Source organism: Clupea harengus, chromosome 3, assembly GCF_900700415.2.
Source record: "Clupea harengus chromosome 3, Ch_v2.0.2, whole genome shotgun sequence".
In the NCBI taxonomy this organism is placed as follows: domain Eukaryota; kingdom Metazoa; phylum Chordata; class Actinopteri; order Clupeiformes; family Clupeidae; genus Clupea; species Clupea harengus.
The window spans coordinates 1,761,780-1,774,657 of NC_045154.1; the positions used below are offsets into that span (position 1 = coordinate 1,761,780).

General features: G+C 40.8%; 1 protein-coding gene across 4 annotated transcripts in view; it reads right to left on the bottom strand.

Annotated features, from left to right (window-relative positions):
- Positions 1-12,878, bottom strand: part of cadps2 (Ca++-dependent secretion activator 2) — a 114,276-nt gene that overhangs the window by 33,815 nt on the left and 67,583 nt on the right. For 2 of the 4 annotated variants that reach the window (XM_031564142.2, XM_031564144.2), the window contains exons 14-18: positions 9,399-9,500; positions 8,168-8,231; positions 6,473-6,596; positions 3,611-3,711; positions 2,431-2,439 (exon numbers count right to left, since the gene is read on the bottom strand). In XM_031564142.2, coding sequence (XP_031420002.1) covers positions 2,431-2,439; positions 3,611-3,711; positions 6,473-6,596; positions 8,168-8,231; positions 9,399-9,500 — 400 coding nt within the window. The remainder of the gene's footprint in view (positions 1-2,430; positions 2,440-3,610; positions 3,712-6,472; positions 6,597-8,167; positions 8,232-9,398; positions 9,501-12,878) is intronic. The other 2 variants (XM_031564143.2, XM_012829449.3) reach the window with 1 other exon arrangement.

Genomic DNA, 12,878 nt, shown 5'->3' on the forward strand with positions numbered 1-12,878 from the left:
GAAATGATGTCTGCATCTATCAGTGGTGCGTGTGATAACTCTGATAAATGCCTTTGAATTCTGTGTTCTGTATTTAGCATTGGTATCTGTTTTGAGAAGGTGGTGGGAGCCAGGTGAAGCAGCTGCGTATTGCTTGGTTTGGACTTCATACCTATATGCCATCCAGGAGGGCAGAGACACCCTGCTTCCATGGCAAACACAGTGAGAGTGTATCCTAAATCAGGCATGAAAATGGGTCAGGGGTGAAAAAGGTGAGAAGGATATTACCCCTCTAGGGGGGTCCGGGGGCATGCTCCCCCGTAAGAAAATTTTTTAATATTCCATATTTTAAAGCATCAATCTGATGCATTTAGAGATGCTTTTTTTGCCAACCTGGGGAGAGCTGGAGAAACTTAACTTCAGCCATGAGTCCAAAATTATTATGGCCTCCTTACTAAGTATTATGCACTGATGTCACTGGATCTTACATACAGTATAAGAGGCACAATGTGGTAAGGGCACCACAAATGGGTTAATGCATAGCCCCCACAAGAGATGGTGGACATGCTGTAACTTAACTTGTCTACTCTTCCATCATGATTGACAGCCAGTACAATGTTATGTAATTCAGATTTTAATTTGGGCTGTCAATAGATACAAAAAAATTAACTAATTAATCTCACATTTTGAAATGCATTAATCTAAATTAATCGTAAGACTAAATCTTATAAATTAACGAGTAATCACTTTCAGACAGCGTGTATTTTAGACACTGTTGTTTAATTGTATTTTTTTTTTTAACACAAAACTACACGCAGAACTGTGTTTTCAAAGAGGCTCAGGCCTATAACTCATACCTATAAAGTGCCAGCCAGGTACAAACTGTGTGCCGCGCAGGGTAGATGTTAAAATGGAAGTAGCCTAGCAGCTGCCAACATAATAAGGGCACTATCAGTGCCTAAAGTGGTCAGTTTGCCATTTATCTCCCATCTGTTTGAGACGTCGATGAATTCCTCTGCACAGTCCTCCGCTGTATGTCGCGAATGTTTTTTTTTTTTTTTACTTCCAATGCAAAACATCTCAATTTCCATACATTGTCAATAAAATGAGCTGTGACACCCAGGTAATTGTCATTTCTGACTGACGTCCAGTTGTCACCAGTAAGGGCGACGCTGGCAGCTTGTTCGAGGAGCTGAATTTTTCGTGCTCTCTCGCCGTCATACAAGGAATGTATGCGACGGTAAATCGTAAGAATTGTCCCCTGAAGCAATTCGAATCACCTCAGACAGCCCACCGTCCTCAACTATGTTGATGGGCCGACAGTCACCGGCAACCTAAACTGCGTAAGCGTTGGTAACCTTTTCACGGACTGGTCTAGTTATTTTAGTGAAGTCGTGGAGTGTGGGTTGGCGACCATCTAACCTGGGACTGCTTTCTGTCGGGTGCTTTGCATTAAGGTGATAACTTAAAGACGAGCTGCTTCTGTGACAGCTAAATTCAGCTTGACAAATGCTACATACAACTTTAGTTTTGTCGGTTGTTCCGTCATTTTTACTCTTAAACAGAAACTTTCCATCCAGCAATCCCTCTGCTCTCTCCATCTTCAACTACCGTCTCGGTCTCTCCTATTCCTGACTGCAGGCACACGGCGGTTTCGTGTCATGTGTCAATGCACATCGGAAGTAAACAAAGTTGCGTTAACTGCCTTAAAATATTTTATCGCATTAATCTCGGCCACAATAATCTCATAGATTAACGCGTTAACTTTGACAGCCCTAAATTTTATTGGCAAAGATAACAATTTACATTACAGTTCGTAATACTCTCAGAACCAGATCATTTTTTCTTCTTTGCCTGAACCACCAGTGTCTTCATGGCCCGCTTTCGCTGTTTTGCCACGTCTCAGCCTCGCCCCTTTCTCTTCTTCAGCAGGCGTGCTTTTAGCTTCTGATGGTGGTCTGCACTGGTGATGCAAGGCAACTTCGCGTTAATATTTCCATGCACTCGCGCTCCCTTCTGGCACGCGCACCTGTTCGCAGTTCACTGAATATGAATACCTACACCCCCCCCCCCAAAAAACATTTCTCATCGAATCTACACGATTCACGTAGGTCACCTATTTTGGTTTCAAAACGGCGAATTTCGCGGAAAGGTGAGGGATTTTCATGCCTGCTAAATGATTATGGAGCTCAGTTTGAATTGATTTATGGAGAAACGAGTCCTTATTTGATAATGTATGAAATATTCAGTAAATGTGAACGGTACCGACAAGAGTCTTCTCTTGACTTCTATTTGAGCCAGTCATACATGTTCATAAACTCCCCATGGTCATATGTTGCAGGGCACACTTCAGCGTTATAAAAGCTCATTATTTAGCAGATAGCAGAAAAGTGAATGCTACATGATTGTAATGGTTTAGAATGAATGTATGAGCACACAAGGCTTTCTTACCTCTCTTCCCTTGGACGTGAAGGCACAAAACGAAGAGGTAAACAGAGTAAGAGAGAACACTGCATAGAACACATCCATATTCTTACCCCCACATGATTACTTCCCTTGGTTTTTAAGCACCCACAGTCACACACACACATCCATATTGAACATACTATATCATAAAGAGACATCTTACTTTCAGTTACTGAACAGTAAACCAAATGTATGGTATGTATAGGGGCTAGTATCTATGCTAACACAAAGACAGTTTGCTCCTGGGTAAAAATAGTCACCCTTTTGTGCGAGATAGATGTCATAAGCCATGCTTCCACTTAGGCAAACAAGTGTGACCCTGTCAGTGGGGTCCGTCTTGACAGCTGTGATTGATCAGTTTTGAACAGCGCTTACTGAGCTGCCGCGTGTGTGTATGGGCAGTGAGTGTTGTTTCTGTCTGCGGCTACAACGTGCAGGCTTCTCAGGATCACAGCAGTCACTGTGGAAACAGCTGTCATGGCGATGGTAGGATTGAAAAGGACAGCGAGACAGTAATTCATCACAGGCAGTGCTTCCTCAAATGATCATGCAATACCTTGTGGAGTGATCCATGCCAACGCACATTTAGAAAGAAAAAAGAAAAAAGAAAAACCATACACCACACCTATCAGTGGCTTACCAACATATGTTTGAACATATGCTGCAGGAAAGAACCTTGCAGAAGTAGAGGACTGATATTCTTGAATTGCTCTAAGCCAATTTAGATATACGAGACTAAGTCATAAAAAAAAGAGAAAAACAGGGAAAGTCTACAGGTAGAAAAACAACAAGTGGCCCTTTTAGTGAGATGGCAGAGCACTGCTCTCACATTGACACTGAGACAGACACGCGTCTCAACTCACACATCCATCACCCGGCCCTTCTGATGACCCATCCATGAATGCTTCTGAAAAGACTAATGCTGCGGTGGCGTGATCTTTACCTCAGAGTGATGCTCATCGTTCTGTTGCAGCACGTCCATGCACAGTGTGTGTGTGTGTGTGTGTGTGTGTGTGTGTGTGTGTGTGTGTGTGTGTGTGTGTGTGTGTAACATGCGGCGGCGTGATCCTTACCTCAGAGTGATGTTCCTCGTTCTGCTGCAGCACGTCCATGCACAGTGTGTGTGTGTGTGTGTGTGTGTAACATGCGGCCGCGTGATCCTTACCTCAGAGTGATGTTCCTCGTTCTGCTGCAGCACGTCCATGCACAGCTCCCCCAGACGCACCATGTCCTCCAGACGCTTCTCAGGGGGGGCCTGTGAGGTTGCTGTTCCATGCACACACACACACACACACACACACACACACACACACACACACACACACACACACACACACACACACACACACACACACACACACACACACACACACACACACACACACACAAACAATATGTGTTTCAGACAACTGAAAAAGTACAAAACCTGACATTTGTCATAATGCTTTATATTTATTTTGATACTGATCTGGCTGTGGAGGAAGCAGACATTCACAAAGCTTATATTGTTAATTCCTTTCTGTTCCCCATAAAACATTGTTCTAAAATAGCGACACTAGATACCATGGCAAAGAAGAAAAGGGAGAGGCAGCAGGAGAGGAGGAAAAACAGCTCCATCTGGACATTTAATCTGAATTTAATTTGTTACATTTTGTTAAAGGACACATATGAATCAATAATAATACAGTATTTTTTGCATCTGGTAAAATCCTCATGAAATTTGATGAATACTTGATTGGTGAAAGTATCTGTCTGTAAATTAATTACACTTAGCAGGAAGGTCTCAGAAGAAGCATTCAATTGATTAAAATCACTTTCCTGTCTCTCTCTCTCTCTCTCTCTCTCACACACTCACACACGCACGCACGGACGCACGCACACTAAGCCAAGTAAAATACTCTTCAGTAAAGACAATAATATATGATTAGGTGAAATGTGAGCTTAAGAAGAGCTGTTATATGTTACACATACAGTGCCCTCCACAATTATTGGCACCCTTAGTGAATGTGACCAAAACAGGCTATGAAAAAATATGTCTTTGCTGTGTATCCTCTTGGTCTTTCACTCAAAATATTCACAAAAATCTTACCTTTTCATTGAAGTAAAATTATTGAAAGAAATTTTTTTTTTGACATTAAATAAATATTATTCTCCAAAACAGGTGTGCCACAATTATTGGCACCCCTTAATTTAATGTTTTGAGCAGCCTCCCTTTGCCAAGATAACAGCTCTGAGTCTTCTCCTATAATGCGTGATGAGGTTGGTGAACACATGGCACGGGATCTGAGACCATTCCTACATACAGTATCTCTCCAGATCCTTCAGATTCTTAGGTCAACGCTTGTATACTCGGCTTCAGCTCTTCCGACAGATTTTCTATGGGGTTTAGGTCGGGGGACTGTAATGGCCATGGCAAAACCTTTATTCCGTGGTCGGTGAACAATTTTTGTGTTGATTTTGAGGTGTGCTTCGGATCATTGTCCTGCTGGAAGGTCCAACCACGGCCCATTTTAAGCTTCCTAGAGGGGGCTGTTAGGTTTTCATTTAATATCTGCTGGTATTTGATGGAGTCCATGATACCATGTATCCTAACAAGATGTTGAGGGCCTTTGGAAGAAAAACAGCCCCACAACATCAAAGATCCGCCACCATACTTCACATTGGGTATGGGGGTCTCTTCTGTATGGCTATCTTTCTGTCTACGCCAAACCCACCTTTGATGTTTGTTGCCAAAAAGCTTTATTTTGGCCTCATCTGACCATATAACTCGGTCCCATTGAAAGTCTGACTTACATTTGGCAAACTGTAGGCGCTTTAGTTTGTTGTTGATTGACAGCAGAGGATTTTTTCTGGCAACCCTCCAAAACAATTTGTGGTGATGGAGATGGCGTCTGATGGTAGTTCTGGAGATTTTCTGAACCCAAGACTCAATTTACCTCTGCAATTCTCCAGCTGTGATCCTGGGAGATTCTTTTGCCAGTCGAACCATCCTCCTCACGGTGCGTGGGGTCAATTTACAGATAGGTCCTCTTTCAGGCTGATTCCTTACATCTCCTGTCGCTTTGAACTTCTTAACTATTGCCCTGATTGTGGAAATGAGTATTTTCAACTGTTAAGATATTTTCTTATATCCTTTTCCGGATTTCTGCAGCTCAACAACTTTTTGTTGCACTTCGACACTGTGTTCTTTTGTCTTTCCCATCTTAAAGAATGACTAAGGGTATTTGGCCTGTGTCACCTCATATTTATACCCGAGTGAAACAGGAAGTCATGGTTGACCACTAAAGAGTTCCTAATCAAACAGGTGAACTTAAAAATGTAAAACATGACTGGTAATATACTTCAGTTAGATTTTAATTATAAGATTTTCTAGGGGTGCCAATAATTGTGGCACCCATGTTTTGGAGAAAAATATTTTATTTAATGTCAAAAAAAAAAATCTTTCAATAATGTTACTTCAATGAAAAGGTAAGATTTTTGTGAATATTTTGAGTAAAAGACTGAGAGGATAAACAGCAAAGACATATTTTTTCATAGCCTGCTTTGGTCACATTCACTAAGGGTGCCAATAATTGTGGAGGGCACTGTACATAGACCACTGGAGAATCGAGGGTGTCTGCTGATTAAATGAAAACATGAACTAGACTGTAACTTTGAAAAAAAAAAAATGAAGAAAGGTCAATACTAATACTTAATCATGCTTTTCTAAACTGTACTCATCTCCATCACTCTTTCACACTGGTACATTTGCAGGGCAAGGATGTCTTAAACTGGCATTCATTACTTCACACTCGTTACTCACATCTGAATATAATAAACATTTCTGTTGCTGAAATTCCTCGGATTCCAACCAAAGCCTTACAACCATACATACACATAGTCTTTTCACTTGACGTTCATACACAAAATATACACAAACGTTCCTTTCACTACTACTGAATGTGCTGTATGTGGCAGCATGAGAATGACTTGGTATCTAACAGGCAGAGGCATCAGAGATAAGGGTTTGGACAAGAAGGGGACAGACCTTCGATCTGGGCATACTCCGTCAGCTGGGAGTAGTTGACGAGAGCAGCCTTCTCCAGGCACTTCTGCACCAGCTTCCTCATCTCGTCTGGGGGAACAGGAGTGTTGATGTCCTTCATTAGGACCTGGGAGAGACTGCAAGGGTCAGCTCATGGGTTCTCATCACCCCTGGAAGCCTCATTAGAAACAAAACTATTTCATTGCATTTCAATTTCATTGTGACGTTTGGATTTCATTTCACATAGTTGTAAATGTGACCTATTGCTGGAGAGACTGAACACCATTCTGCGGTGACAGTGTATGTGACTATGCCTGCTGTGGGCACTGGGGTGAAGGCTGTGCCATGGTAATAGCCAGCCATCTGGTTGCACTACATTAATGCCTCATCAAAAAGGAAACATTTGTCTTGATTGTGTTACAAATGAGGACACAAACACAAGAAGCCACCAGCTTTCATTCTTCTGTGTGGGAGGTGTCTTGTTTTTTGTTTTTTTTAAAGATAGCGCGTGTGAGGCTTGTCAATGGTGAAATTACATTTGGCTGTTCATTAATTTCATCAGTTGATGTCAGGTACAATGAGCTAAATATAGCACAAGAAAAACAAATGCTCCAGCTTCAAACTAATTCTCTTTTTTTCTTTTATTCTATTGACACAATCCCCTGATGCTGTTTCTCATACTGAAGCAGGCCTTATTGGAGTATAGGAATGTAAAATTATAAGAAGATAAGTTAATCTCATCTCATCTTTACTTATACTAGTATACTACAATACATCATGAAGCAGAAACTGGGCAGTTGTTCTGCAGACTAAATCATTTCTAGCGGGCAGCAGAGGTGACTTTATGCACAACAAACAGCACGTAGCGAGGCACGACAATGAAGTAGATTTTAAACAATCATGAAACCATTTAGTCTATGTGATACTAATGGTTATGGATTTGGTGGTTTTAATATGCATTCAGCACAGCATCCTTGCAGGTATTGTTGAGAGATAATAATGCAGTAAAGAGAGGTCATTCATTTCTGACAAGTATGGGGAAATTGATTTTTTTTTACACAATTTGTGGAAGCCCTTTCAACAATTAGATGTAAACTGTCCAAAGCAATCCAGTGGCTCATTGAGGTGGGCTCAAACTAGATTGAGAGTGTAACGGCAGAGTGTGATGAAGCCTCTTTTCAGCCCAACACAGGTTTTGAAGGAAAGGCTCGTGGGCAGCACTGAATATGCCAACATACATACATAAAAATGTCTTATTTTGAAGTTAACCAGTCCTGTTGGATCCCATTAGATGACTACAAAGAGAATAATAGGATTCTATGAACATTCTGTTGAATAACCTAACCTTGAAAGTAGGTTTGGAACACTATTAATACAATCAATATCAAGTACATGTAGACAGGCTTAGAAAGATGTGACTGACAGTGATCTTTAAAGTTACACTATCAAAAAGAAAGTTTCAACGAACTATCACAACAAGTTTGCTCATGTGATATTGTCTCTTGTTGTTTTTCTTTTTTCCTATTCTGATTTCAGCGCTTGTGCATGTTTCCTAACTGCATGCCATTGTTTTTTTTTTTAATCATTAATATTTATAAATGAATGATATGTATTAGAGAGCATAATGAGGGTGAGATGAAATAACCAGAATTAGCAGATTGAAATAAATGTAGTTAAATCTTTAAAAACAACACATACCCGTTCAAGCAAGGATAGAGTGGCTTTCAGCGCTCCTTCAGGTCGTCCAAAGGGGAAGCAATATCTGGGTTCATATGGAGAAACACATGGAACCCATCAGGAGAACTAACAAACATTACAAACACAGTCCAAACTTCCACCATAAATAACAGGAGGTTTCATGTCTCTGTCTTTAATGTATATTTTCCAGCTGGAAACTCCAGGAACATGAACCTCTCCTCTCTCACCTCTCCCGCCAGAACTGAATGACAGCCCTCGAACCCTTCAACTACATCTGAACAATACCAATCCCACAATGCCTCCTGCCAGGCCCATTTATTGGAGCACATCCATGTAATGCAGACATCTCCTGTAAATGTTCCAGCTTTGAGCCAGTTTGTCAGCAGTGTCCTGCTGTATGTTGGCCGTGGTGAGCGTGCCATGCCCTGTGCTTGAGCCTCCAGCCTCCCCATCCCCATCCTTCTAAAGGCCCTTCACACCTGAGGAAGTGGTAGGCTTGGGGGCCTGTTCGGATGGATAGAGATGCTAAACATCACTGCGAGTTCAATCTGGTTTAAGTCTGATTGAAGGAGTTCAATCTGGTTTAAGTCTGATTGAAGGAGTTAAATCTGGTTTAAATCTGATTGAAGGAGTTAAATCTGGCTTCCTGGTGATGGCCCCCTCTGCTTCATGTGGCCTGCAATCTGTTCTATCTAGTCTGACTAATGTACATGTCTTTCATTCATGAATCTGTTCTATCTAGTCTGACTAATGTACATGTCTTTCATTCATGAATCTGTTCTATCTAGTCTGACTAATGTACATGTCTTTCATTCATGAATCTGTTCTATCTAGTCTGACTAATGTACATGTCTTTCATTCATGAATCTGTTCTATCTAGTCTGACTAATGTACATGTCTTTCATTCATGAATCTGTTCTATCTAGTCTGACTAATGTACATGTCTTTCATTCATGAATCTGTTCTATCTAGTCTGACTAATGTACATGTCTTTCATTCATGAATCTGTTCTATCTAGTCTGACTAATGTACATGTCTTTCATTCATGAATCTGTTCTATCTAGTCTGACTAATGTACATGTCTTTCATTCATGAATCTGTGTGGACAGTCCTCCCATCATTAGCTAAAGGAACCCCAATTCATGTCCAACAATGCCCCTTAGCCTAAGCCTCCAACAACGTCTTTGTTTTCGTCCACAATGAGGGGCAACACCTTTCTTTTAAACCCTACCTGAAATGAACAATCTGCTTCTCCAGCAGAGTCTTCAGTCTGCCCCGTATCTCTTCAAACTGTTCCTTCTCCTCCATAGTCACAGTCGCCATACCATCTGGCCTGTGAGTGGAAGAAAGAAGTATTAAAATAACCCATGTTGTCACTTTTCTGTTACCTTTTTACCTTCACCTTTCTGCATTCAGCTTCTGTGCATTTTATGTTTTTTTTGGTGAGGGAAAAGAATATTGTTTGCACCTAAAATACACATTTAGTCAAGGACTGAATCATCTGTCTTTCTCTGCCTCTATTCAGTTAAATCTCTTTGGTAGGGGAAACTTGTGCAGAGCTAGGAAAGAAATCTTTTAAATACCAATCAACAAAAGCACTAGGCCTTTTGAAGGACACAAATGTTTCCTGTTTTTCATTTTTCACTTTATTGCTACTTTCTGGATGAGCATTACCGAAACCTTAAACTATATCAGATCTCCTATATCAAATCTCCTGTATCAAACCTTACACTATATAAAATCTTAAACTATATCAGATCTTCTATATCAAATCTTAAACTATATCAGACCTCCTATATCAAATCTCAGCATTTTTAGAGGTGCAAAAAGATCTTGGTACTGGCAAGCAATTATGGGATTTGACAAGAGTTTAGACAATGCAGATTTGTGTTGTATTGTGTTTGTCCACTGGGCTTTCTTTCCAATCCTGTCCACCTCCTCCTGCCTAGAGCTGAAAAGCAGCCTCTGTCTTTAACAGAACACTTGGACCAGCAACTTGTAAACCCGTCTGTTCTTTCAGTTGGTCACTCCATTACAAAAAAATCTTCTTTTTATTTCTGACAAGCACTAGCTAATCCCAAAAGAACACAAAGGAGGCTGAGAAGGAGGTTTGTGTGTGTGTGTGTGTGTGTGTGTGTGAGGGTGTGTGTGTGTGTGTGTGTGTGTGTGTGTGTGTGTGTGTGTGTGTGTGTGTGTGTGTGTGTGTGTGTGTGTGTGTGTGTGTGTGTGTGTGTGTGTGTGTGAGGGTGTGTGTGTGTGTGTGTGTGTGAGGGTGTGTGTGTGTGTGTGTGTGTGTGTGTGTGTGAGGGTGTGTGTGTGTGTGTGTGTGAGAGAGAGAGAGAGAGAGAGAGAGTGAGTGTGTGTGAGTGAGTGTGTGTGTGTGTGTGTGTGTGTGTGTGTGTGTGTGTGTGAGGGTGTGTGTGTGTGTGTGTGTGTGTGTGAGAGAGAGTGAGTGTGTGTGAGTGAGTGTGTGTGTGTGTGTGAGTGACTGAGTGAGTGAGAGAGAAATAAAGGGAACAAAGGCAAGGGGGGGGGGACACAGATAATGAATGTAAGATTCTGTGACTATGGATCAATGCATGTGTGTGTATAAGAATATTTAGTGATTTGTGTATTTCTGAATGTGTACGTGTGTGTGACTGAACATGAACTCGAATAACCATGGAATAGGTGAAGTTCCTGATTACTGCTCAGCAAAAGTAGTATTGGTGGTGTGTGTATGTGTGTGTGTGTGTGTGTCCTGTGTGTGTGTGTGTGTGTGTGTGTGTGTGTGTGTGTGTGTGTGTGTGGTGTGTGTCCTGTGTGTACACATGCACCAGAGTATGGGGAGCCGTTCAGGAAATACGTCTACTGGTTTTGTAAAAAAAATGCTTTGGTCTGTTTGTTGGTTAATGGTTAATTGGCATATATATTGGTTTACTTATAATGGTTTTGTTGCATATGTGTTGGTGATTATGCACTTATATTGCACCAAGACGGAAACTATTGGCTATGCATCACATATATTGGTTTGTTTGCCTGGCTACTGGTTTGGTAGCATTTCTATTGATTTTCTTGGAAACACATTGGTTGAGTTACAACGTTATTGATTTTGTCACATGCATATTGGTGTAGGCAAATAAGCATGGGTATATTGGTATACTGTTTGGATTATTGGCGTATAAACCAGTTTACATATACTGATATTCCTGCATGTCTATTGGATTTTGTGCTGCATTTACACGACATACAGTGGATATCTGGCAGATGTATGGGTTAGTCTGGTTGTGTGTGTGTGTCTACATTGATTCACTAGCATATTTATTGATTTTCTGGCAAACACATTGTCTTGCCTGGAGTATTTATTGGTAGGGTCTCAAGCACACTGGGTGTATTGCCTTCTTATTGGATCGTTTGTTTGTGCATTTGTCTAGATAATGATGCATTGGCCAGGGTAACTGGACGGCTGTGAAGGAGTCCAGACCTGAACCCAATACGCATCTCTGGAGAGACCTGAAGATGGCTGTGCACCGACACACCCAACTTGGTTGAGCTTGAATGATTCTGCCAAGAAGAATGGGAGAAACTTCCAAAAGAAAGGTGTGCCAAGCTTGTAGGATCATTCCCAAGAAGGCTTGAGACTGTCATTGCTCCCAAAGGTGAAGGGTCTGAATACTTATGTAAATGGTATATTCTAGTCTTTTATTTTTAATAAATTAACAGAACACTCCAAAAAGGGTCTGAGCACTTTCCGAAAGCACTGCATTTCCTGAACGGTAACTCATACGAGAGGTGGGCCAGACTATTGAAATAATCTTTCAATTATAGGTCCATTGAAATAATCTGCAATCCATCACAAAGATACTGTATGTAATTGAATATTTAACTCTCAATCTAGACGTGTTGGCAACATTTATGTTGTTTCTGTAATAAGGTACTGTAAAGAATGGCATTTAAAACAAAAAAAACCTGATATTGTCAGTGAAGTCAGGCTTTCACATTGGAAGCACAGAGATCAGGCAGTGCTGCTGCTGTTGCCCTTGTTGAGCTGAACATTGCTAACATGATATCCTAGAACTAATTAACTTAACTCATAACTACATTAGAGTTTTTGTTTCCATAAGCACAGAAAATAGGCTGTCTTTCTGAACTCTCAAACAGATATGTGGAACTTGAAATATTGTTAAATTCACATTAAATACATTGAATGAAATGAGATATGGACAGGGCATATCCAGCTCTACGGAGTGACTAGTGACGCTTGGTCTCAGCCTCCAATGCTTTTAGGATCCTGCATGCTATGTCTCACTGGTGGATTATGATTCATTATTATGATTATGGTTTGTAACCTCTGGAAAATCCACAAACAGATGCTAAGAAACCGATATATTCAGTCCATCAGTTAGTACCTAGCAATGAGCACACTGGACCAAGATGTCATAAGTAAATTCCCCCAAAAAATCTGGATTAGAATTAAGAAAAAGTAATGATCTGTGTTTGTTGAAGCGACAATCTGAAGATTTCCTAGCACTAGTCCCTGGCTCTTGTTTGATTACTGACACCTACTGAGATGGATTCATTATTATATGGCTATTTAGATTAAGTATTCATAATCATATGGATAATTCAATTAGGTGGCTATTCTAAATTGGCCAATAAAAAACATACACTGCATGAAAATAGTTTTAGCCCTTGCAAACCTCACTAAATCCCATCAGTTAACAGCTGAATC